Source organism: Otolemur garnettii, unplaced genomic scaffold (assembly GCF_000181295.1).
Source record: "Otolemur garnettii isolate 467f Iridium unplaced genomic scaffold, OtoGar3 scaffold00011, whole genome shotgun sequence".
In the NCBI taxonomy this organism is placed as follows: Eukaryota; Metazoa; Chordata; class Mammalia; order Primates; family Galagidae; genus Otolemur; species Otolemur garnettii.
Window position 1 is genome coordinate 34,099,008 of NW_003852406.1, and position 27,426 is coordinate 34,126,433.

General features: G+C 37.7%; 1 protein-coding gene across 1 annotated transcript in view; it reads right to left on the reverse strand.

Annotated features, from left to right (window-relative positions):
- Window positions 1-27,426, reverse strand: part of EFL1 (elongation factor like GTPase 1) — a 138,060-nt gene that overhangs the window by 99,783 nt on the left and 10,851 nt on the right. The window contains exons 4-8 of the mRNA XM_003784590.3: window positions 26,801-26,885; window positions 16,068-16,201; window positions 14,035-14,172; window positions 12,178-12,392; window positions 235-358 (exon numbers count right to left, since the gene is read on the reverse strand). Coding sequence (XP_003784638.1) covers window positions 235-358; window positions 12,178-12,392; window positions 14,035-14,172; window positions 16,068-16,201; window positions 26,801-26,885 — 696 coding nt within the window. The remainder of the gene's footprint in view (window positions 1-234; window positions 359-12,177; window positions 12,393-14,034; window positions 14,173-16,067; window positions 16,202-26,800; window positions 26,886-27,426) is intronic.

Here is a 27,426-nt window from a genome sequence, read left to right on the forward strand (position 1 = left end):
AAAAAAAAAAAAAAAAAAACAAACGCAGGTCTATGCTCACTATATGCAAAAGGGCTTGATGTAAACAGTACGTGGTAAGCCTTTCTTAATTTTTATAGACATATTACAAAAAAATCCCCTCATGAACTCACCTACACAAACTAAAGCTGAATTACATCTATTAAAAGCATTACAGTACAGGTTTTCATTGGGCAAGAATGTGACCAAAAATCAAAGGGACATATACCACATTACCTGATCAACCTTCATAATCTTCTTGGCTTTCATATTTACATAATAATCTCCCCACAAGGTTTTCAAAAGAACTTCCTTTTTGATGCCAATCTTTTGACTGTAGATTTTGGCAAAGTGTTCAATCCTGAAAGAAAATCAAATGTAAATGCCATTAATAATGGTAAGTATAGCTAATACCTGAATGTTTCTTTGCCAGATATTATTCAAAGTTCTTTAATCATTTCAGCTATCCTACCAATTTCTCCCACTTTACAGATCAGGACAGTGAAGTACAGAGATATTATACAGGTAAGAAGTAGAAATTGGGATTCCAACCCAAGTAGTCTCACTCCAAAGCCCATGTTCTTGCCCAACATACTCTACACTAATATGAATTAGAATTAACGTTATAGCCCCCTCTCTTAATGTTGTACATATAAAACAAGATAAAAGGAACACAGGCCAAGAAAATGCAGGCTCCAGCTGCTCATCAGAACTTGCCAATATAAAACTTTATTTCACTACTGTAAGTGACTGTTGCTCACAAAGGAAACAACTTCTAGAGCCACAACTTACCAACACAAGTTTTTTATTTTATTAATTTTTCTTACTTATACATGTGTATATTAGGTTTCCACTTTTGCCTTTACAGAATTAAAAAGGCTAAATTTAATGACAATAACAATATTTAACATAAGGACTGAGAAGAAAAACCTCATAAAGAACAAATGAAGATAAATATATTCAGAAAAGAAATCAGACAATTGCTGCAACAAAATATTAAGCAATAATAATGGAAAGAAAGTAACATTCAAATTGTCAGATAGAAGTACATCTATTATAGAATACTTTGATCAGTTAACAACTTATTTTGTTTTTTCCAAAGTCTCAAAAAAATAAACAACTAATATTTATAAATGAAAGTAACAGATAATTTCAAAGAAACAAATCATGCCAAATCTTATAGGCAACAGAAAAAGAAATACTTCAAAATCATTCTACTTAATCTGGATACACCTGATATTAAAATTGGAGAAAATATATTATTATAAGGGGGAAATTACAAACATATTTCACTTATAAATGAGGATGCAATATGATAAACAACATATTAACATGTTGAATTAAAAAATTAATGTTTAAGTAATGTACTTGGGTCCAAATTAAATACAATTTATATAAGAATTAGTCACTAATTTCTTTCTTATTTTTTTTCCTTGCCCACACCCCTCCCTCCTTCTGTGTCAGGTATCCTCTAACCCCATGCCCCACCGTGTCATTAATTGTCATTAGTTGTCTTTATATCAAAGTTGAATACATAGGATTCTTTCTTCTCTCTTCCTGTGATGCTTCACTAAGAATAATGTGTTCCACCTCCATCCAGGTTAGCACAAACGCTGTACAATTTCCACTGTTTTTGATGGCTGAATAATATTCCATGGTATACATATACCATAGCTTACCAATCCATTGCTGGGTTGGAGGACATTTAGGCTGTTTCCACATTTTAGCGATTGTAAATTGGGCTGCAATAAACAACCTAGTACAAGTATCTTTGTAATAAAAGGTTTTTTTTTCCTTCTGGATAGATGCCCAGTAATGGGATTGCAGGATCAAATGAGAGGTCTAGGTTGAGTTCTTTAAGGTTTCTTCATACTTCCTTCCAAAAAGATTATATTAGTTTGCAGTCCCACCAGCAGTGCAAAAGTGTTCCTTTCTCTCCACATCCATGCCAGCATCTGCAGTTTTGAGATTTTGGCCATTCTCACTGGGGTTAGATGGTATCTCAGTGTGGTTTTAATTTGCATTTGAGATTTTGGCCATTCTCACTGGGGTTAAATGATATCTCAGGGTGGTTTTAATTTGCATTTCTCTGATAATGAGGGATGATGAGCATTTTTTCATATGCTTAGTAGCCATTTATCTATTGGCTTTAAAGAAGATTCCATTCATGTCTCTTCCCCACTGAAGTATGGGGTTGTTGGATTTTTTCTTATAAATTAATTGAAGTTCTACACAGATCCTGATTATTAGACTTTTGTCTGATTCAAAATAAGCAAATCCTTTCCCATTGAGTAGGTTGTCTATTTGCTTTGGTTGTTGTCTCCTTGGCTGTACAGAAACTTTTCAGTTTCATTAAATCCCATTTGTTTATTATTGGTGTTGTTGCTATTGCCATGGCAATCTTCCTCACAAAGTCTTTCCCCGGGCCAATATCATCCAGTGTTTTTCCTATTCTTTCTTTGAGAATTTTTATCGTTTCATGCCTTAAATTTAAGTCCTTGATCCATCTTGAATCAATTTTTGTGAGCGGAGAAAGGTGCGAGTCCAATTTCAGTCTTTTACATGTGGATATCCAGTTCTCCCAGCACCATTTATTAAATAGGGAGTCTTTCCCCCAGTGGATGTTCTTGTTTGGTTTATTGAAGATTAGGTGGCTATAAGTTGTTGGTTTCATTTCCAGGTTTACTATTTGATTCCAAATATCTATGTCTCTATTTTTGTGCCAGTACCATGCTGTCTTGACCACTATGGCCTTATAATACAGCATTAAAATCTGGTAGAGTAAAACTCTCGGCTTTGTTTTCTTACTAAGAACTGCCTTAGCTATAAGGTTTTTTTTCCTGGTTCCATACAAAATGCAGAATCATTTTTTCCAAGTCTTGAAAGTAGGATGTTGGTATTTTAATAGGGATGGCGTTGAATTGGTAAATTACTCTGGGAAGTATAGATATTTTAACAATGTTGATTCTTCCCAGCCATGAGCATGGTATATTCTTCCATTTGTTGATGTTCTCTGCTATTTCCTTTCTAAGGGTTTCATAATTTTCTTTATAGAGGTCCTTCACCTCTTTTGTTAGGCATATTCCTAAGTATTTCATTTTCTTTGGGGCTATGGTGAAGGGAATTGTGACATTAATTAACCTCTCATCTTGGCTATTGTTGGCGTATACAAAAGCAACTGGCTTGTCACTGATTTTATATCCTGAGACATTACTGTATTTTTTGATGACTTCCAAGAGTCTTGCGGTTGAGTCTTTGGGGTTTTCCAGGTATAAGATCATGTCATCAGCAAAAAGGGAGAGTTTAACCTCCTCTGCTCACATTTGGATGCTCTTTATTTTCTTCTCTTGTCTAATTGTATTGGCTAAAACTTCCAGCACAATGCTAAATAGTAGTGACAGAGGACAACCTTGTCTAGTTCCAGTTCTAAGAGGAAAAGCTTTCAGTTTTACTCCATTCAGTAAATGGAGGGTTTGTCATAGATAGCTTCAATCAGTTTAAGGAATGTACCACCTATACCTGTACTCTTCAGTACCACCGATCAGTTTAAGAAATGTACCACCTATGCCTATACTCCTCAGTGTTCTGGTACTCCTCAGAAATGTACCACCTATAGGCATATGCCTATACTCCCCAGTGCTGGATTTTACTGAATGCTTTTTCTGCATCTATTGAGAGGATCATGTAGTCTTTGGTTTTACTTATGTTGATATGATGAATAACGTTTATAGACTTGCATATATTAAACCAACCTTGCATTCCTGGGATGAAACTTACTTGATCCTGATGACTTTTTTGATGATAAGCTGTAATCTATTAGCTAAGATTTTATTGAGAATTTTTGCATCTATATTCATTAGTCATATTGGTCTGAAATTATCCTTTTTAGTTGAGTCTTTTCCTGTTTCTAGAAACAACTTCTAGAGCCACAACTTACCAGCACAAGTTTTTAATATCCTGGATTAAATGGTAAACCTACATACACTGACTTAACTCTCATGAGCCCATAGAAAAACCAGCCACAACCATGGTCTCTGGCCTCGGGAAAGCAGTCAGTCAACAAATGAGGGTTTTATAGGTAGTATCTGCACTACTAGGATAAAGGACATTGGAAATACCCTTTCTCCAGACAACAGAATGTTTAATCTAAGATTTGAGCATAGCACTCTCAAAGTATCAGCAACTTGCCTGCTTGTGAACAAAGGCATGAACTTCCCCCCATCACCATTTCTTTTCAACACTGCCCTGGAAGCCCAACGTAATGAGGTAAGACAAGAAAAGGAAATAAATGGTATACGGATTAGAAAGGAAGAAATCAAACCATCTGTTCATAGGAAAGCTCCTCCACAAGTGAAGACAAGGTTAAAAGCCAACAATTGCTGATAGAGTTCCTATGCCACAAAAAGAAAACAGGCTGTCTTGCTGCATACTGGATCAACAGTCAGCACCCCTCCCTGGCTTCCTGCCGTCTGGCACAGGCCAGAGCAGAGCTCCTCTGCAGCTTTCCATTTATCAATACTCAGTTTTGCAGGCTTCAATCCTCCATACAGACTTGCACATTCATTTCCAGACCTACAGGCATATCCCAGGGCCTTCAAAGCCTTGGTAGAGGCAGACAGTAAGAGGCAGCTCCTGTGATATGCATCCCCAACCATTCTCCAACCTAGCATTACCAAGGTGCCCAATCTGTACAAATAATATTCACTGGGGCCTCAATGAATAAAGCTGAAACTTTGATCTCTGTATTGGCAACATGGGCCTATTCTTTGATGGTTAAAACTGGAGATAATGGCTTAGTGATGAGCATACCACCTTTTCAAGCTTTTGAGTATGAATTGTCTTTTCACCTGATACAGGACCAATTTTTTATGCCCTTCACTGACACACAAAAAACTGACTTCACATGGTTTATGTTTCTGTCTACTTAACCTGTGAAGAGTTTGCCAGTGATATGTTAAGATCTCATGCCTATAGATTTCTACTTATAGTTCTTTTTTGGTCTCAGAGCCAATCCATAATCCTTCAATAGTGCAATGTGTCAATTATTTATATAAGAATGATCCTATGCCATAATTAGCCGTCAATTCTATTTTATCATTAATATTGTCAAACCTACTTTCTTATTGGTCACATTTGATTGATATATCTGAGCCAAAGGTTTGGTGTTAAGCTACTGTCCACTATACTTTATGTTTACCCTTTTCTGTAGCAAACATGTAAATTTTTTTTTTTTTTTTTGCAGTTTTTGGCCAGGGCTGGTTTTGAACCTGCCACCTCCAGTATATGGGGCTGGTGCCCTAGTCCTTTAAGCCACAGGCACCACCCAAACTTCTAAATTTTTTTTAAAATGAAATTTCCAGTATTATTCCAGTGACATGATCAAGAATACTTTTTTAATATCCTACATTACCCTGTGTTTTAAAATTTGCAATAGCTAATCCAAATGCAAATACAAGTTAATTTGTGACCTGTCAACAATGTGTTAAAATATGAGGGATTTCATACATTTATTATAACTGTTTTGATCAGTTGGACTTCTGGTGTTATTTCTGTTATATTTCTAGGAGTTTTAAAAGCATTTATTTCTTTTACTCAGACTGTACTATTTAAATCTTTTATAATGATGTATCAGATAAATATCTTCCTATTAATTAGAAAAGTGGTAAACTTTTTCTTTCTATTAACTATAAAAGTGGTAAACTGCACATGCCTACAGTACCAGCTACTCGGGAGGCTGAGGCAGGAGGCTCATTTAAGCCCAGGAGTTAAAGGCTGCAGTGAGGTATGGTGATCTCACTGCAGTCCAGCCAGGGCAACAGAGCAAGACTGTGTTTTAAAAAAGGGGGGAAGGGGGCAGCTCAAACTTAAATATTTTCATAAGCACTTAAAACCTCTCAAAACCAGAAATTATGGTAAAACATTTGCTCACTGTCCTCAATTCCCTTTTTAGTCTACATTTATTTATATATATACACATATACAGGTATAATAATGTTCCAAAATCATCTTTCTTACTTTTTCATTCTTTTTTATCCCCTAATTACCACAAAATTTGCTTTATAACATCTACCTATCCCCCACTACATTTATGTCATTACCAATAATTTTAAAACACTAACTGCTGGCTTGGTGCCTGTGGATCAAGCAGCTAAGGCACCAGCCACATTCACCTGAGCTGGCGGGTTCAAATCCAGCCCACACCCACCAAACAATGATGGCTGCAACCAAAAAAAGAATAGCCAGGTGTTGAGGCAGGCACCTGTAGTCCCAGCTACTTGGGAGGCACAGGCAGGAGACTTGCTTGAGCCCAGGAGTTGGAGGTTGCTGTGAGCTGTGATGCCACAGCACTCTACCCAGGATGACAGCTTGAGGCTCTGTCTCAAAAAAAAACCAAAAAAAACAAAAAAAAAAACACCGACTGCTTCTAGTACTTCTCCATTCTTGAATTCAATTTAAATTCATTTCTTCTACAGAGTTAACCTCAAAAAAAGATTCTAAGAGACCTGCAGAACAGATCTGAATTACAAAATATTTCTCATCTATCTGCTGCCTATCTTCCTGAATGACAACTTGCTCAAGAATCAAGCTTGCCTTCCAAGCTACCCAGCGGATTAGCACTAATTGCAGGAATCTAAGACACCCGTACAAGATGACAAATGAAACTCTTAGGAAAAGCTTTTCATTTTTCTCTTCTTTCCTATCCATAATCTACAAAGTTGAGTCTTCAGTTGTATTTCAGTAAGAATTTAGATTCTTGCTTCTATCCATGTTTCTGCTTTTCAGAGCAGATTCTCCTGGATTAACGTTGATTAACAGGATGTATTTAGGCAGCAGACCTAGATTCAGCCTCTACTCACAACTTCTTATTTCTGTCCCACTGGAAAAGTGCCCAATTTCCACCTTTTATGATGCATACAGCTGCCAACTTTGCCTATTCACTGACATTTTTGGGAAAATTAGAAGGAAAAGCTCTCCAGACCTTTCATTTCTACCACTTTCCCATAAATTAACATTATCAACTTGTCGAGAACAGGCCTTAGATGATTTCTAAATATTATCTTGTTGGCTCAGTGCCTGTGGCTCAAGTGGCTAAGGCACCAGCCACATACACTTAAGGTGGCGGGTTCGAATCCCCAGCCCGAGCCCACCAAACAACAATGATGGCTGCAACCAAAAAAAAAATAGCTGGGCGTTGTGGCGGGCGCCTGTGGTCCCAGCTACTTGGGAGGCGGAGGCAGGAGACTCGCTTGAGCCCAGGAGTTGGAGGTTGCTATGAGCTGTGATGCCATGGCACTCTACCCAGGGGGATAGCTTGAGGCTCTGTCTCAAAAAAAAAAAAATAAAATAAAATAAATAAATATTATCTTGTCTACAAAGGAGAACATTCCCTTATTGACTAAGAGAATCTAAAAATGTCAAAAATTATACAGAGTATAGAAATTATCCTATCCATTCAAGCCCCTCCTCTAGTCCTTCTTCTCCCACTTTGTGAGATTTATATTGAACTTACCAAAAAGCATTAAAATACTTAAGAAAATCACTGTAAGAAAAGAAGAAGTCTCCCACATTGTGGCTCACTAATAGAATGGTCATATATTAGGGAATCAACAGGCGTGACCCTGTTACACGACTGAAACACTGTCCTTTTAATTGGAAGAAATTTGTACTAATCACCTTAACCCAATATTCTTATTTTTCAGATAAGAAACTGAGGCCCAGAAAGGTGACAATGGCAAGCCCTCAACCATACATAAAAAATGTAAACTCTTAATAGGTTCATAATTTCTACTGAACCTAAATATCTGCCTGTAATTACCTGAATATCTACTTCAAAAAGTCTGGGATGACCTTTTAGGCATCAAATAAAGTATCTAGAACTCATTATACACATGTAAATTAAGGTATTTTAATAAGCTATATTGCCCAAGGTAAAATATGTTCAGTGAAAAGGAAACTGGAGAAGTTCCTATACAAAGGAGGACAAGGACTACTCTTACTGGAGTTAGATGGTATCTCAAAGTAGTTTTGGTTTGCATTTCTCTGATGATTAATGATGATGAGCATTTTTTCATGTCTGTAGACCATGCACCTATCTTCTTCAGAGAAGCTTCTGTTCCATGTGTCTTGCCCACAATGAAATGGGATCACTTGTTTTTTTCTCAGCAATTAGATTGAGTTCTCTGTAAATTCTGGTTATTAGACCTTTGTCGGATACATAAACTTGCAAAAATCTGAGGACTGTCTATTTGCTTTACTTAGTGTGTTCTTGGCAGTGCAGGAGCTTTTTAATTTGATCAGATCCCAGTAATGTATTTTTGATGTTGCTTCAATTGCCCAGGGGGTCCTCCTCATCAAGTATTCTCCCAGGCCAATTTTACCAAGCATTTCCCCCGCACTCTCTCTAAGAATTTTTATTGTTTCATCTCTTAAGTTTAAGTCCTTTACCCAGTGAGAGTTCATTTTTGTTAGAGGAGAAAGGTGTGGGTCCAGTTTCAATTTTCTACAGGTCACCAGCTAATTCCCACATCACAAAATCCCAAAACTACAGATGCTGGTGTGGATGTGGAGAAAAGGGAACACTTCTGAACTGCTGGTGGGAATGCAAGCTAGTATGTTCCTTTTGGAACGAAGTTCGGAAAACACTCAGGGATCTAAATATAGACCTGCCGTTTGATCCTGCAATTCCTCTTCTAGGTGTATATCCAAAGGACCAAAAATCATTTGGCAATAAAGATATATGCACCAGATTGTTCACTGCAGCTCAATTCCTTATGGTCAAGTCATGGAAGAAGCCCAACTGCCCACTGACCCATGAATGGATTAATAAATTGTGGTGTATGTATACCATGGAATACTATGCAGCATTAAAAAAAATGAAAACTTTACCTCTTTTATGTTTACGTGGATGGAGCTGGAAAATATTCTTCTTAGTAAAGTATCTCAGGAATGGAAAAAAAGATATATCCAATGTACTCAGTACTACTGTGAAACCAATTTATAATCACTCACATGTGCATGAAAAATGAAACACAACTATAGCCTAGGATGAAGGAGGGAAGGAGAGGCGGAGAGGAAGGGAGGGGGGTGGGTTGATAGAGGGAGAGTTGGTAGGGGGACTACACCTATGGAGGATATTGCAAGTACAAGTTGGATCTATCAAGTGTAGATGTCTTAACCCTGTAATTGGATAAAAGTGGTGATTTTGTTTAGTAGGATGTAAGCATTCCAATTTGTACAAATAATCAACACACTGAATCCTATAACGGCATAAATGTATTTATGATTTATGTACAAAAGACAATTAAAAATAAAAAAAGGAAGGAGGACAAGGAGAGACCAGAGACTAGGCAGGCTACTCTTGGTGCGTTATTTCTCATTCTATGATCTCTGAAAAGTATATTAATAATAGGCCTACGGCTAAAGTTCATTACAGTCCCACAATTATTTATCCAAGTCAAAGACTCTTTTTTCAAAGTAATAAACTTTTAATTACATTTGGATTTTTTTTTGAACTCCACAAGTCAGAAATAGTTGTGGTTAAGAGCCACATATATATCAATACTGACAACACTGTTATAAGGCCCCGGCATGTGTGTATCCAGAAGCGTCCATCACAGGAAGGATCCCTATAGTCCCTGGGGAAGACAACAGGGAAATACTGTGGTAGGAAAATAAGAGCTAACGTGCCAAGCAGACTTAGCATCTGAATGATGCTGAACAAAAAGCTCAGCAAAAGCTCAATGTTTCTGGACCTTAGATACTAAATAGTAGTATCTATGTCACAGGATAATGGAAAGAAGTCAATGAACTTAAATAAAGTGACTAACTGAATAACTAGCATGTGCACATCCTGAATAAAGTTGGTTTCTTTCAACATTAACTTTGACATAAAAGTTGATATTTATGTATTTGCTCACATGCATAAATAAAAAGTTAATATTAATGTATTTGCTCACACATGCATAAATAACTTCAAGAGGATACACCAAAAGCTGCCAGGAAAGACAGCTATGGAATACTGAGCCCATGGAATAAGGTAGAAGACTTTGTGCAGTATACATTTTTGTACATTTTGAACTTATCCAAAGAATTAAGTTTTTTTAAAAAATCAAATGTGTATATAATCTACAAGAGATGCAAGACTGGCTCAATATTCAAAACTCAATCAATGTAATCTACCATTTTAACAAGCTAAATAACAGAAATCATTTGATTATATGAATCAATGCAGAAATAGCTTGACCAAATTTGAGAGTAATTCATAAAATGACTTTCAGAAAAGTAAGAATGCTGGAGGACTTTCGCAACTTGGTAAATAACATCTAAAAACAGCCTACACCCCTAACACTATTTCTAATAAGACAGGCTTTCCCTTACTTAATATTGGGACTTATATGCTGAAAACTACTAATGAAAGAAATCAAAGAAAATCTAAATATATGAAAAGACAAGGTATTTATGGAGTAGAAAAGATTCAACAAAGGAGAGAGATCAAGATTCTCCTCAAATTAATATACAAGTTTACCATGTAATTTTCATCAAAATTCTAGCAAGATATTTTTGCAGACATAGACAAGATGATTATAAAGTTTAAATGGAAAGACAAAGACCCTTAAGAAGCTAAAATACTGTTGAAAAAGAATAATAACGTGGGCAGAAATACTCTACCTGATTTTAAGACTCATCACATAGCTACAATAATCAAGACTGTGTGGCACAGCTAGGAAGATGGACATGTAGATCAGTGGACAGAACAAAACACTCAGCATACATGTAGATAAACATGCCCAACTGGTTCTGACAAGGGACAAAAGCAACTGGACAGAGGAGAGTGAGACTTTTCAACAAAGGGTGCTGGTGTAAACTGGACATTCACAGGCCCAGGAAAAATGAATCTTGACCCAAGTCTCACACCTTATACAAATATTAACTCAAAATGGACCACAAAGTAATATAAAAAGTAAAACTATAAAATGTTTAGGAAAAAAAATGAGAGAAAAATATATTCAGGATCTAGGGCCACGCAAAGAGTTCTTCACTTTGACTCTAACGGGAAGATCCATTAAAAAAAATAAAAATGATAGAGCAAACTTCACCCAAATTAAAAACTTTGAAAGACACTTTTGAGAGGATGTAACAAATTGAGAGGAAATATTTACGAAGTATGTATGAGACAAAGAACTGGTGTCTAAAATATAAAAGCACTTTCAAAACTCAACAGTATAAAAACAAACATACAATAAGAAAATAGGCAAAGACATGAAAAGACATCTAACTCAAGAGGATACACAGGTGCCAACTCAGTCCAGAAAGAGATGCCCAACAGCACTAGCTATCAGTAAGGTGCAATTTAAAACCACAACAACCTATCAGCACACACTCATCAGAATGGCTAAAATGAAAATGGCAACACCACCAAATTATAATGAAAATTCAGAAATACTGGATCACCCATGCACTGCCGATGGGAATACAAAATAGTACAGGCCCCCCGGAACAGTTCTGCAGTTCATTAAAAACTAAACACACAACTATCATATGACCCAGCATTTCCTAGGCTTTTATCCCAGGGAAAGGGAAACTTATATTTATACAAAAATCTATGTAAGAATGTTAATAGAAGTTTTACTTATAATAGCTAAATACTGGAAAAACCCAGATGTCTTTTAATAGATGAATGATCCACACCATAGAATACTAAGCAATAAAAAGAACCAATTACAGTAATAATACATGTAACAACTTGGATAAGTCTCAAAGCCAATCCAAAATAGGTTACATATTGTTTAGTTTCATTTCTGTAACAGGTTGTTTGATTCTATTTCTGTAACACACTTGAAATGACAAATCTGGAGAACAGGTTAATGGTTGTTATCAGTTAAAGAAGATTTGGGGCTGGGAAGGAAGAGGTGCAGCTATCCAAGGGCAACCATGAGACAGCCTTATGGTGATGGAAACGTGCTCTGTCTTGACTCGACCACATCAATGTGATATTGCACTATAGTTTTCCAAAAGGTTACCAAGGTGGGGGAGGTACTAGGTAAATCATACAAGAGAATTCTCCATATTATTTCATGTAATTGTATGTGAATCTACAATTATCTCAAAATAAAAATGTAACAAAAAATCATCTACATATAAAATCCATACAAAGATTTAAATAGACTCGAACAGACTTACCCAAAGCCCCACCCATCAATTGCACTGGTAAACACCACATTTCCCTGTTCTGGAGAGAAGTAAAGGTGAGAATCATCCGTGTCCTCCAAGCCAGTACTCCAGTCATACACTTGCTCTCCTTGTTCAGAATTTGGATTCACCTGGGATTCAGTCTCTCTCTCTGCTCTTTCTTCAAGGACTTTAGAAGTAAAAAGAGTTCCTGTGAGTGCATTAATCTAGGAGAGAGAGTGAAATGGCACAGTGTCATTCAGATGCTTAGCACACTCATGTTAGGAGAAGCACTGTCTAAATTTTATTAGGGCTAGAAGGTGACATTTACATATAATGACTACCTTACATATTACGATCCCATTCTTTCAAAACCCAGGAAAACTGAGCAGGCTTTTGGAAGGTCATTTGTATGGTGATTATTATTAGTTTAACATAAATACTAATGTGTCATATTTTTGTGTTTTTAGTACTGAGTTCTGGTATCACTAGCACTCAGGATTTCCAACTCCCCACAATCCTGATTTGTAAACTCAGTCAACTTGCTCATTTCTCATTATCAGGTGTTTGAAAATTTCACCATATTCTTCAAGCCCTCTTCTAACCTCTAATACCCAACTATTTTTACTCCCAAATATGCAGGATTTGTATTTCCTCAATCAGAAAGAAAGCAGAACCTATTACTAAGAATTCTTGCAAGTTCTCCATACTCTACCCTATAAGTTCATCTACAACTGCAAATACTCCTGGCCCTTCTTGTCGCCACTGCCTACTTCAAGGAACTGGATCCATCCATTATTCTTTTTCATTGCTTTACCTTTACCATTTCGTTCTGTTGGCAAATGTATGTACTCAAGTTGATCTCATCAATGGCTTTCCACTGTCTTGAAGAAGAAATTTCAAACTTCTATGCAAGGCATTCAAGGTTCACCAGAATCTAAGTCCTATATTCCTTTCACCCATCTCTTGTCACTGCTTAACATGATTTAATTCTTTAGCTGTAGCTAACAATTTGTAGTTCCTTCAGTGAGAGTGTCCCACACTTTTTCTTGCCCCAATGCTCATCCTATTTCTTCTCTTTTGAATGCCCTTTCCCTAATTCTTCACCTTTTCTTCTATCTCAAGGCGTCCATTATGAGACTCTAATTCCTTTTTTCCCCTTTATCCAGACTGTGTTAGGTGGCCCTCTTCTATGCTCTAAAACCAGACCTAGGACCTAGTTCTCCAAACATCTCTTAACTGTCTGTTTCTTCTACTATACCCTTTGAGCTCTTTTGAAAATAGGGCCTCTGGGCCTCTGGGCCCACCTGCATATTTTCCCGGGCAATGGAGGCCTGTTCACTATGGAAAATGTAATCTTGCTTTATAAATTCCTTACTCTGTAAGCCTGTCTTTCTCTTTCTGAATAAACTTTGTTTCATGCTTGCCTTAAAAAAAAAAACAAGGACTCTGATCTATCCATCTTTATATTCATAATCCCTAAGCACAATGGACATTTAATAATCCACTTATTCAACATATATGCACGTATCTATGAAATGTTTGCTCAATAAATAAATGAATGAATGCTTAGGGAAAATTTCATCTAAAGACAGACAATACAATACCACAGTGCTTTTTAATGTTGCTTTGCTTTGGAACCAGCCTACGAAATTTTAAACAAGAGACCCTGTTGTCCCAGCTTTACACTGACAGATACTTCCAGAAGATGGAAGAACTACTGAGGACATGTCTGTTTGCTGCCTCTGCTCTCACGTGGCCCAGCATGTATGAATGGGAAGTTCAGCTTTCTACAACAATACCCAACTCAGTAACTTCCCTACCACTTTTCTTTGAGCCCTAATTTTCAAATTCTAAAGAATAAAATACCTGTTCTAAAATATTCTTGAGATGAGAATAGGCCTCCTGTGGGGTAAATCTTAGTTCCACTATCAGGCGATCTATTTTATTAATCACTAAAACTGGACGGATGTTTTCAAGCCAGGCTTGTCGCAGAACTGCCTGTGTCTGATAAAAACAGAAAGAAAAATGTAAAACTCATGATTTGCAGTAATTAAACTGAAGTACTTAAAGCCACTTCCATACTTCTTTTACCATATATCATAATTCAGACTATGCCAGTCAGACAAAGGTGTTCATAAGGAAGTCACAAAATATAGACACGGTGCAAAAAACTGCAGGCAAGAAATCACCTGTAGAGCTGACAGTTTAAGAAGGATAAATAAATTTATGCAAACATATGAAGGATTTGTTGGAAATATGTGTCTACAGACCCATATATATATACACTCACACACATGTACACACAGAGTTAACTGAATGATTACACAATAAAAACTCATGTCATCAGGCTTGGTGCCTATAGCTCAGTGGTCAGGAACAGGCCACATAAACCAGGGGGGGCAGGTTTGAACCTGGCCCAGGCATGCTAAACAACAATGACAACAAAATAATAGCCAGATGTTGTGGTGGGCTCCTGTAGCCCCAGCTACTTGGGAGGCTGAGGCAAGAGAATTGTTTGAGCCCAAGAGTTTGAGGTTGCTGTGAGCTGTGAAGCCACTGCACTATGCCAAGGGTGATAAAGTGAGACTCTGTCTCAAAACAAAAAACAAACATACAATTAAAAAAAAAAAAACACCTCATGTTATCAGCACACAAGTCAAAAAATAAAACATTTCTCCAGAAGCCCTCTGTGTAAATCTCCCTCATCATAACCTCATCTCTTAAAGCTAACCTCTGCTCTGCTGCTTTAAAGTCATGTGTCTTAATTTCACTTATCCTACCAGGATACATGAGATACTACACAGACTAGGGCTGTGCCTCTCAACTTGAGTACCTACGCCATTAAGGAAACTCAGAGGAGGCTACAAACAGCCATAGTATATCTTCTTAGAATATCAGATTTCCTTCAGTTGAGTAATTTAAACCTTTTATTATCCTTTCTAAAAAATATTAAAACAGGCCGGGTGTGCTGGCTCACGCCTATAATCCTAGCACTCTGGGAGGCCAAGGCAGGCAGATTGCTTGAGCTCAGGAGCTGGAGACCAGCCTGAGGAAGAGCAAGACCTCATCTTTAAAAACAGCCAGGTGTTGTGGTGGGCACCTGTCATCACAGCTACTCAGGAGGCTGAGGCAAGAGGATCACTTGAGCCCAAGAGTTTGAGGTTGCTGTGAGCTATGATATCACGCCAAGGCTCTCTACCAAGGGCAACAAAATGAGACTTTGTCTCAAAAAAAAGCAGAACATTAAAACAAATATGTATGTTAGGAAGTTGAACATAAAAATATCTTTTTTAAAAAAGATTATGTTTTATAAGTCTTCAAAAAAATTATTAAAAGAAATAATAACTTAGAAAGGCTCTTTGGGCTCCATCCCCACAAGAGTTCTAAGTTCCCTCTGGCCTTAGGTGGAACAGATGAGAAACACTGGATATGGGAAAGTAAGAGAGAGAAGTACCAAGGGAGCATGCATGTGTGTGTACAAGTAGGTGGAGCAGATGTGTGCACTGAGATACCAGCAGAAGAGAACTTCTCCCAGGGAGAACTAGCTCAGTATCTTGCTATCAACAATCTCTCACAATTCAAAAACCTTTTCCTCCTCAAATTCAACTATTTCTCCCATTTTTGCTAAGTCCCTGTCTAAGAGGGCATCGTAGATATTTCAATCCAAAATATCCTAAAGTTAAGGATTAGGTGGGTTAAAGTCATCACCTCTAAGATTCCTTAATGACTCTGGTGGTTTAACTCCATCACAGACTGGGGTATTACCAAATGTGAAATGTAAAACCAATGTTCCGATTGTCAGTGAAATTCCTAAAGTGGTACACAGTACTCAACAATCGGCTCCTCCTATCTCCCCACCTTCTTTAACACTAAAATATTTTCACATTTCAATCCATCACCTGTGGACAGACCCCTTCCACAGCGTCTACCACAATGATGCACCCGTCACAGATGCGAACCGCTGTTGATACTTCTGAGGAAAAATCCACATGTCCTGGAGAATCTATCAGATTAATCAAGTACTCCTCGTTACCTGAAATAAAATTAGAAAGACACATTCAATTTATGCAGGCATATGATACTCTCCTTGGAAATTTCAGAGTAAGAAAGCTTCTAAGAAAAAAAACTGAACAAAGCTACAGGAGCCAAAAGCTCAATCAACTGCTATCAGAACAACTTTCCCCACTGTTAGGACTGCTGATTTCTAACAGTTACCATTTATCAAGAGCTTAGTGGTAGCAAGGCACTGTGCTAAACACCTTTAATGTTAATCTCTCATTGTGGAATCCTTACAATATCCCCATGAGATAAATATTATGATTCTCATTTTATAGATTAGGAAATTAAGGCTGAAAGAAACCAACGCCTAAGGGTCTGAGAGTGAAAGCTGTTCAAAGGGGCCAAAAATGCTCATTTAAAAGACAGATGGCAGTTGGCCAAGTTCTTCCTTACAGCTTCTCAAAGGGAGTGCATGAATCTGCCCAGTCAAGATTTAGACTCAATCCTATACAAACTTCAGGAGCAGTTACTATGTGCCAAGCAGTGTGTCATGTGCTCTCATATACACTGTCGTCTTTAATGTTTATAAAAAACAAATGTATTAAGCTTAGAGTAGGGGGACGACTCATCCTGGTCTGTCCAGTTTTACCACTGAAATTCTTGCATCTTACAGAAGCCCTCAGTCTCCGTGCGGGGATTGGGGGGATGGGTACAAGGAGGGGGAATTAAGTCACTCTAGGTTACAGATTTATGAATAAAACATAATTTAGTAAACCATGCAGAAAAACAGTAATACTTTAGAATCACATCCATTCCCCATTACTATTACATTTAATATTGTTTTCTTTAAAGGTAACATAATCATTTAAATGCTCTTCTCCTTAACTGTGTTTCCAACTTCAGTGTGCTCCAGAATTACTATCGTTGAACAACCCTATCACAAATGTTTGGGACTGACAGTTTGGGAGTTTTGATTTTGGAAGATTTGCATTGTATCTATGGGTTAAGCATTGCAAATCCAAAAATCCAAAATCCAAAATGCTCCAATGACTGGGGAGAGGGGAGAGGGAGGGGAATTAGTATACACTCACTTAACGGGCACAATGTGGGGATATGGGGCACACCTCCTGGAGGTGGGACACAACTACAACAGGGACTATACCTAACAAATGCAAACAAATATTGTAGCCAATTCTTTGTACCCTCAAATTAACCTGCAATTAAAAAAAAAATGCTTCAATGAGCAATTCCTTTGAGCTCAGTACTTGAAAAATTTCAGATTTTAGAACATTCTACATTTCAGATATTTAGATTTAGGACAGTCAACCTATTAATTATTGGGCCATTTAAAGGATTTTTCCCAATGTAATTTAACTGACTTGCCCTGTGCCCTAGATGATAGTGATGATGATGAAACACCACCACAACAATCGCCACACCCAGAGTCAGCATTTGTGGACTCCCTATTTGTGCCTGGCATTATTCTAAGCATAGCACAAATATTATGTAATGTTTACTTACAATAACCCTTTGCAGTAGCTACTACCAGTAGCCCAGTTTAATACAGCTGGTAACTAGGACACAGAAAAGTTAAGTATCCTTCTCAAGAACATCCAGCTAGAACCCAACTCTGCACGTTAATTGTCTCAGATCAAACAATTCAAAATAGTAGAGCAGAATTTACCATCTTACTTTGAAGACCGTACCTTTAACCACTACACTCAAGATGACAATAAATTTTAACTCACTTGCCAAGATTCCACAGGTAGTAAATTCTCAAAACACTCGGTGGAAGATTCCAAAGTCAACTCGGGCACAGTGGGAAAGACTGCCAACAGTTGGCATCACACTGCCCCCCCCCGAGCAACACTCCTTCCCCAGCCTCCTGGTCTTCTCATGCAAACTGCTTTATTAGGAATCTTTGCTCTGTTGTACCCTCCAGGGAAGGCTCCAACCAGAGAAGAGGATATCTCCAAGAAAATCAAACAAGTCAGAAAAAACGGTCTCTGGAGCAATGGTCCACTGTACTTTAATCAAGCCTTTCACTGTCAGATCTCCCAGCACTGGTTCCTCCATCCAGTCTCTTGGATAAATACCATGACTCAACCAAATAAATCAGAGAAAACCAAGTAAATTTAGCATGGTCCAGGATCTTATCATATTAAACAATGCTGTGAGATTCTTGGAATCAATCAGCATTTTGTTAACCAAGGTCACAAAACCAACAAGCCAGAAGCACACCCAGGTCTATCTAAAATCTTAGTCACCTTTCAGGTCTTGGACTCCTTCATACTTTACAGCTGAGCAAACAACTGCCTGTTCATTCAACTGAACTCCAGACTTGAGGGTGGAAAACTATAAGCACTTTCCCATCTTTTGTGATACCATCACACTACTTAGTCCTAATACAGAAGTTTCATAGACTAAGTTCCTTATCAAGTTCTTTACAGATTCAAAAAGTGCACTCTAAAGAAACCTCAGGCTTTCTATGCAATAGTATTCTTATCTTTAATTTGGATTATAAACCACTTAGAGAATACCATAAAAGGAAACACCTACCTACACATCTATGCCCCCTAATTATGCATCCATTTCCAGACCTTTTGAAATTCATTCAGGGGTGGCAGGTTCATATCTAGAAGGAACAAAAAGCTAGTGATACACCCTAGTGTTTCCACATGAAAATCTACACCCTGAAAAATGTGTGTGATCCAGTAAGACAGCTGGCTTTGGAGCTCACAACACACATACATATTACAGGTTCAGAGAAGCTCTGTAATAAAAAAAGCTTGTCCAACTCTGTTTAATCTGGAGTTTCTCAAATTTATTTTATGATAAGGAGGAGAAAGTGCAGTGGTGACGGAGCTGACAAAGCCCAACTCACAGCCAGGCCTCCCATCTCTTCCTTCAACACCGTTTCATCCTAACATTTTCAAACCATTTTAAACTAAATTTTAAAGGTAAAGTGAAAGAAGTCCATAAGTACAGCTTTCGCCACATTATGCCATTTTTAAACTTGTTTTCTTGAATGCCACGCACCACTTTTGCATGTGGGGATCAAATATAAAAATATACAAGAATGGTTATAGAGTTGGGTTTTCTTTGCCAGATATTATTGCTGTAAATGCAACCAATTATCTAAAAAGTAGAGAAAGCATAACACTTTTCAGGAGACACAATGTTTTAAGCATGCTGAATGATCTTTTTGATTTGTAACACAGTCCTGAAGCTGTGTATTGAACTAAAAATTTCCCAGGCATTCCAAAAAATATCTCTTCAACTTAGGGGGCTGATCTAAACAGCAAAGCAACAATCCATTTTTTTTTTTTTTTAATGTTCTGGGGAACTGAAGAAAATTAAAAGTTGGAAGACATGAATTATTGGAGAGATCTTACAGAATTTTTTTTCTGCTAATAGGGAGTTACAGGAAAAGAATCTTTCCCTTGCCCACGGTTTTAAAGTATCATAGGCAATTGTTTCACAGAAACAATTGTGAAATAACTGTTATCATCATTGGCCAAAATATCTCCTCAGTGAACGGGAAAACTTCATGTGAAGATTTTAGTGTTCTATTTCCAAAATATTAGAAATGTTCAATAAAGTACGTATAGAAAGCTACTGAGAGAAAACTCTTCTTAAATAAAGGAAGTGAGGAAAAATGCAAGTTATGGGTAGATGAAGATCGGAACTTTATGCACGTGTCTTTACTGCTGCAGTCTACTGGTAGACAAATATATGTGTACACTCAAAAACAAAAACAACAGGAATACGGGCAGAACCTGAGTTACCTGAGGATGTTCTTGACTAAATTCCTTACCCATGAACATATAACAATCATGTACACAAATTACATACCAACTATAGAGATTTCCCTCCATAGAAAATACCATCACTATCCTTTTATATTTTAAATCAATACAGTTTATCATTTGACAGAATTATAAAGCTCAATAGGATGCAATATTTGCTGACACAGGTAACAAGGTAACCAAGCCCCCTCTTCATGAAAAGGGCTGCCACAGGAAGAGGTCATGGTATGTGTTAATGAGACAGTTTAGGGAGGAGAAAGGAAACAACAAACAACTATGAATAGCAAAAAAATTTTCTTTTTTTACTGTACAAACCTATACCAAAGGCCTCTCCATAGCTTCCTCTGACAAGAAACAAACTACACCATGTATGGGCCACTTCTGATCACAGTCTGCCTCGTGAACTTTTGGTTTCTCTCAGCATGATGCCAATGCACATCAGCCGCTAAGTCCTGCAGCCACACCATGAGCTCAGACATCACCCAGAGCCTCCTCTTCTGAAGTCCTGCTGCGTAGGCAGTAAATCTAGGAATTACACATCCATACACTCTGGATTCCTTTGCTTAGGCATTTTTGCTTGGAATGATATAAGAAATGATAAACAAGAAACCCTGGAGTAAAAATAGATTAATGTTTACTTCTTAGAATTTCTCTAATTTCTCTCCATCACCATGGAGGGACAGTCACGACTCCAGGAGCAGCTGTCCTCTGCTCAATTCCACACCACTAACGTGCAGCATTATTATCAGGCTCAGGTCTTATCATCGGAGCAATGGCAAGAGTAACAGCAGCACAATTTACTAAGGAGGAAGATGGAACATGCAGTGCGGTGTGGGGCTGAAAGAAGGAGATGTGTATTTTTTAAAACAAGATAGACTTAGCATGCTGAAGAGCCACCAGTTAGGAGCCAGTACAGAAGAAAACGCTGAAGATAGGAGAAAGATCAAAATAGAAAATGAATCCTGAACACAGGTTTTTCCCAAGGACAAGTGACAGGCAAAAAATGCCATTGGTACCACAACTTGAGGCGATGGCAAGCAGTTGAGAATTCTTCCCTCTTCTATGAAAAGAGGGTAATGATGTCTGCTAAGATAGTGAAGGAAGGATGATGAGGGGACTGAAAGAGAAGAGAAGGAGGTGTCAAGCAGCTGTCAGGGAGAATGAGCAAGACCTAACTGGGGAGATACGGGAAGGACCAGTCGACAGCTTAGCCCAACCATGAAGAAGAGGAGGAAGTGCAAAGCGTTTTGTTGGGAGGAACATTACACAAGGTCAAGTCAGTAAAACAACAGACCCAGGCCATGTGAGTCAGAAAGCCATCAAAGAAAGGGGCTGATAGCACTACAAAAACTGAAGAACTTTATAAAGTCAAGAATGGGTACCTCACTACCCAGCTGAGGGAAAGAGTTGTGAGACTCAAAGATTGTAGAGAAAGAAATATTTAAATTTGAAATGTCTGGAATCAACTGAATGACCCACACAGTATTCACTCACTGTCTTAACAGGAAAAAAAATCTGATCCTTTACTCCCATTCTGAAAGGAATAAGCCAGGACCATGGACAAATGTTCACACAGCCAAAAGAAAGAAAAGCTACTGCCTCTGAATAAGAAAGAATACTTTCTGGACTCTGTAAACCTGGATGGCATAAGCTAATTCTTTAGAGCAGTGTTTTTGAACCTTTTTTATCTCATGGCACACTTGAACCTACGGTTAACCTTCCACAGCACACTTAAATTATGTGGATCCAAAAAAAGAGTAAAAAGAAAGAGTATAATTACTGTGCTTTGAACTTCTTTTGAAAGTAATTTAATTAATAATCTTTAAAAATTTTCGCAGCACACCTGTGCCTCGGCACGCTAGCAGAAAATTATTGCTTTAGAATAAGACCAGAGAACCACACAGCCAAAACCAACAGGAGTAGAAATGCTCCATCTGTCCACAACCACTAACCCCAACAGAGGAGTTTACAAAGTGACCAACTTCCAGATGAACCTCTCAGCAGAGAGCTGCTGTATCCTTGGTCTCCACATTTGAGGCAAATCTTGACTACACACGCCTGTCACTTGGGGGAAGCCCAAGAGTTCCACTGAACCAGCTTTCTAGCTACCCTATAGAGCTGAGGTTGCTGACTCTGTTCTGCACGGTATTTTACAGCTTTTAAATGAGTTGTCAACATTTTTAAAAATGGAAGATTTTACCAAAAATCTTGACGCTAACTTTTCTTGGATAAAACAAATTCCTAACGAATATCCATCAACTGCAGCTGAATGTATTGGCTGTCGGGGTATGAGGGAATGTTCCTTAAGTGAAGTCCCACCCAGACTGCCTTACTTACACAGAGGAACCAACACATGTCAGAACATTACTTATATGTTACTAATAAGATAGTACTTAATAATCACATTTGTCAGGTGTCAGAATTCTAGAGTAAACAATCTGGAGAAAAAAAAATGAGATATTTACCAGTGTATGTGCATGCTGCATACACAATTCTTACTGGACTAAATATAAAAATAAAAATTGAAAATATAAAAGAACTAGTGGTCCCTGTAGTTCAGTGGATAGAGCACTGGCCCTGTGCACCAGGGGTGATGAGTTCAAACCCAGCCCAGCCTACTTGACAGAAAAAAAAAAAAGAAAAAAATAAAAAGAAAATAATTAGCAGTAAAACTGAAAGCATTTTCTATTTAATTCCTATATTTCTCTGTATATTATATAACAAAACATACTGAATTTTCTATAACAAATATAAACTTGTAAATTTATTTAAAATATTTTAAAAGATGAATTAGAATAAAAACTTTGATTCGAAGTTCTCCAATAGCAATATTTGCTCAAATATAAAAAGTTACAGCGTAGAAATGACAGCCATATGCCTTTTGAGACTATTCAAAGAATAGTCTATGAATCTCAAATTATTTGACCTATCTGTATACATTCATCTCTTCTATATCTAGATTTTTAGCTAAAAGATTTAAAGGAATTATATCCCCATTGGATATTTTATAGAATTACTGTTGAGAATCGTACCTACTTCTTAAAATAGGAGGATAAATAAACAGTACACTTGTGGGAGGGGCATAAAGTGAGAAACAGAAAATAACAAGACCTAACAATTCAGCCCCAACATCTGTAGCAAATTCTACTCACAAATGTGAAGGTAACACAGCTCCATTTTCTCAAGAGAAGACTGGGTTCCTGAAAAATGCTAAGATACAGAATCACCTTGACGATTTTTCAACACCACTTCTATAATATTCGTGATTTTTGAAAGCTTATCTTTTTATTTTATTAATATATGTTTTAAGACAGTCTCACTATATTGCCCTCGGTAGAGTGCCGTGGTGTCACCACCTCAAACTCTTGGGCTTAAGGGATTCTCTTGCCTCAGCCTCCCAAGTAGCTGGGACTACCTGCCACAACACAGTTGTCATTGTTTAGCTGCCCCGGGCCGGTTTGAACCCACCAGCCTTGGTGCACGTGGCTGGTGCCATAACCACTGTGCTATAGGCGCTGAACCTTATTTATTTATCTTAAACTAGAATAAGACCTTATATTTCAACCAAATATGGATTTGGTTTGGGGGGAGCAGAGTTTGTTTTTGTTTTTTGAAACATAGTTTCACTTTATTGCTCTCACTATAGTGCCCTTGTGTCTCAGCTCACAGCAACCTCAGACTTTTGCCTTAAGCGATCCTCTTGCCTTGGCTTCCAAGTAGCTGGGACCACAGGCGCCCACCACAACACCTGGTTATTTTTAGAGACGGGATCTTGCTCTTGTTCACCTGCCTGGCCTCCTAGAGTGCTAGGATTACAGATGTGAGATATCACGCCTGGCCTCCAACCAAATAAGGGTTTGAAAAAATGTTTGAAAGCTGGTTAATTAAGAGCAGGAAGAAGGAGCACAAAGTACAGAGATTGTCAACTAAGAGGGCATTTGGGGAAGGCAAAGTAAAAAAAGCCATCTGTGGAGTTTATTCAACCAACAGGTTTCCTTCCTTCTTCCTTCCATCTAGGTTCTCGTTCCAACTGTTACATTCCTAGCAAGAAATAGCCCGTCCTGGAGAATCAGTACTAAGACACAGATAAACACCTATCTCATCTAAGAAGGCAGGCAAAAAAGGCCATTATCATCATAACTTGAGGTATGATCACAAACAGTAGAGAATTCTTCCCTCTCCTAGCCAGGTGTGCTGGCTCATGCTTGTAATGCTAGCACTCTGGACTGTCTGAGCTCAGGAATTTGAGATCAGCCTAAGCAAAAGCAAGACCATTTCTACTAAAAATAGAAAAGAACTACCCAGGAGTTGTGGCAGGAGCCTATAGTCCCAGCTACTTGGAAGACTGAGGCAGGAGGATCACTTGAACCCAAGAGTTTGAGGTGCTGTGAGCTATGACACCGCGGCACTCTACCAATGGTGATAAAGCAAGTCTCAAAAAAAAAAAAAGAAAAGAAAAGAAAGAGAAAAGAAAAATTCTTCCCTTTCCTGCGAAAAGAAGGTAAGGATATCTGCTAAGATCACGGAGGAGGGGTGAAGGGTAGGCTGAAGGTGTTCTAAGAGGGTACGTCTCAGTCAACATTCCCAATTTCAACCTCCATTTTGTAGATTTGGAAAATAAGGCTCTGCACTGTCAGGTGTGGTGACTGCCTAGCACAAAGTCCCTCTAGGTAGGCACATCATGCTCACAGAGAATCACGTTTGATACTCCACTGCATTCACCAGTGAATGAACTACGAGCTGATTATCCAATCAAGAGCAGTTCTAGGTGCGACTTCTGCAATGGCCTAGCATAAAAAGCAGAGCCACATCCTGCTCTTGAGAGTATACATTCAGAAACACAAGAGAGAGAAGTAGTAAGCAACAGAAATAAGGTGAAGAACAGACAGGAGTAGGGATAAGGAGTCAGGGCCAGGTGAACATATGAAGATGGACACATAACAAGTAGGCAAAAGCTATGAACAGAGAATAGACAAACAGGATAAGAGCAGAGATTAAAAACAGACAACCAGACCCAAGGACAACAGTAGAGTCCCAGTGGGAAAGTCCATAAACCTTTACTGATGTGGTCTCTAGGGCTGTCTTGGATCCAGAATCAAAATCTGACTCCAATTTCTATCAGATATCACTTCAATAAAACTCCTGTTTTTCAATGTTCACGATTATTTCCAATATCACTTTACATATATTCTTTCAATAAGCTATTCCACCCCAACCCAAGCTAGCTTGTCATTGTTCTGTGCAATCAAAGAATCATATCTAAAACAATCTAAGTGTGACACATCTCAAAGTCACAAAACTCAATAAAGAGAGGCTAGATCATTCCATTCCCAAGATCCTACTATATCAGAAAGACAAAAGTAAACTGGAATGGGTGAATTTTATAGCATATAAATTAAATCTTAACAAAATGGTGAAAAGGAGGGTTGAGAGGACTAGAGACAAAGACTAGAGCAGAACAACTAAAACTGACTTTAGAGGAATCTTTTTTTTTTTTTTTTTGCAGTTTTGGGCTGGGGCCGGGGCTGGGTTTGAACCCACCACCTCTGGTATATGGGGCCGGTGCCCTACTCCTTTGAGCCACAGGCACCTCCCATTAGAGGAATCTTTAATCAAAAAGAGATGAATAATCTGGGTATGGAAGAGGGAAGGCTACAAATCTGTTACAATCTATAAAATGAGAGACAAGAAATAGACCTTAACCCCATTTTCTAGATTACAGAATGAGGACATACCCTTTAAAATGTGAGAGATAATTTTTTAAAAAAAAAAGCATTACCTTAAATATTAAACACTAGGAATTCATGTCCCTAAGAACTTCAAAACTGGTTTGGTCCAACAGCCATGCCCCACACAGTACATCCCTAGGTGCGAGTGCCAGAGATATTACACCATGAAGGCTGGACCCACAGGTCAAGCCATCGGGAAAACAAATCTTTATTATTTTCTTCTAATTATAAAAATATATGTTTTGTGTAAAATTTTCAAGTAGTGTAGAAATAAATATTTTAAAAAGAGCAAGTTATACCATAAAACAGCCCCTGGAGATAACTATTATTAAGGGTTTGGCCTGTGTCCTTGCAGACACTTTCATCTCCATAAATAACCTATTATTACCCAAATGCATTCGTATCTTACCAAAATACTCAGCAACTTGGTTTTTGTCTCAACATACCATTTTTCCTATACAACTGCATGTAGATCAAACATTTGTTTTAATAGCTGCACAGTATTTCACAGCATAGATGTATCTGTTTAGTTAACCATTCTTTAATTGACATATAGGTTGTTGGCATTTTTTTCACTAATACAAATTTTTTGGTGAATATCAATAAACATGTATCTCACATACTTGTATGAATACTTTTCTCTGATAGATTCCTAAAAATGTTACTATCAAAATGGCATCCTCTTTTGGTGATAGCAACCTAGCACTGATCATGGCCATCCATCATTAAGTAACCAAGACTCCAAATCTAACATGCAGGCTGTAGAGCAGAACAAGAATCCAGGCAGGTAATAAAACATTAAAGCTAAGGCAGCAAAGTCCTAGGGCTCCAGATTTTTCTTTTGAATAAATCCATATAGTCACCTGGTAGAAGGGGCAAGTATAAACTGCCAGTTGTGCCCTCAAGCCACTCAGATGTTCCCACAGGCATCCAAGCCTGGACAGTCTGACTCTTGATAACAGAGCATTTGAAGAGGCCAGATAAAACATGTAGAATATAAAAGAAACTGGGGCATGCAATTAGTTCAGAAAGAGAAAGGAGGACACAAAAGATGCATAAGTACAATAGTTTTCTTTAAAACACAGACTGATTTACCTGTTGCATAATGTAAGGAAATGGCACTGGATTTCATAGTGATCCCACGGATCTGTTCATCTTCTCTGCTGTCCATGTACCTTAACTGGAAAACACAATGTGTGCATCCTTACTTCTTAACAAATTAAAATGTAACATTAAGGTTGACTGGTTTAGATTTTTGTTTTAAATACATAAATTTTAAACTATAGAGCCTTTTTATTTTTAAAGGCTTTTTATTTTAAAAGGACAGGTGTTGGCTGAGGGGAAGAAAACATGACAAACTGAAAAATACTACCACTAGAAGAAATTCACAAGTGTACTCAAACACTGCATACTCTCCCCAGAGTGCTGCTCATTTGAATTTCAGCTATGAATGTTTGGGAAGTCCAAGAATGATTCAAAGAAAGTAGCATTTGGGGAAATTTCTTCTACTTATCAAGAACACAGCCTTTCTTTTCCAATTCATAAGGTGTTCAGTATTATGGGCAGAGACAACCTTTTCTTTCTTTTCTCAAATTAATAAATTTCAAACACTTAAAAAATGCATATAGTAGAAATTATACACACTATCACCACTTAGTTGGTGACTTTTATAAAGCTTTTATAAATTTATTTTATAAATGCCCAAACTAAGGGCCTACGTC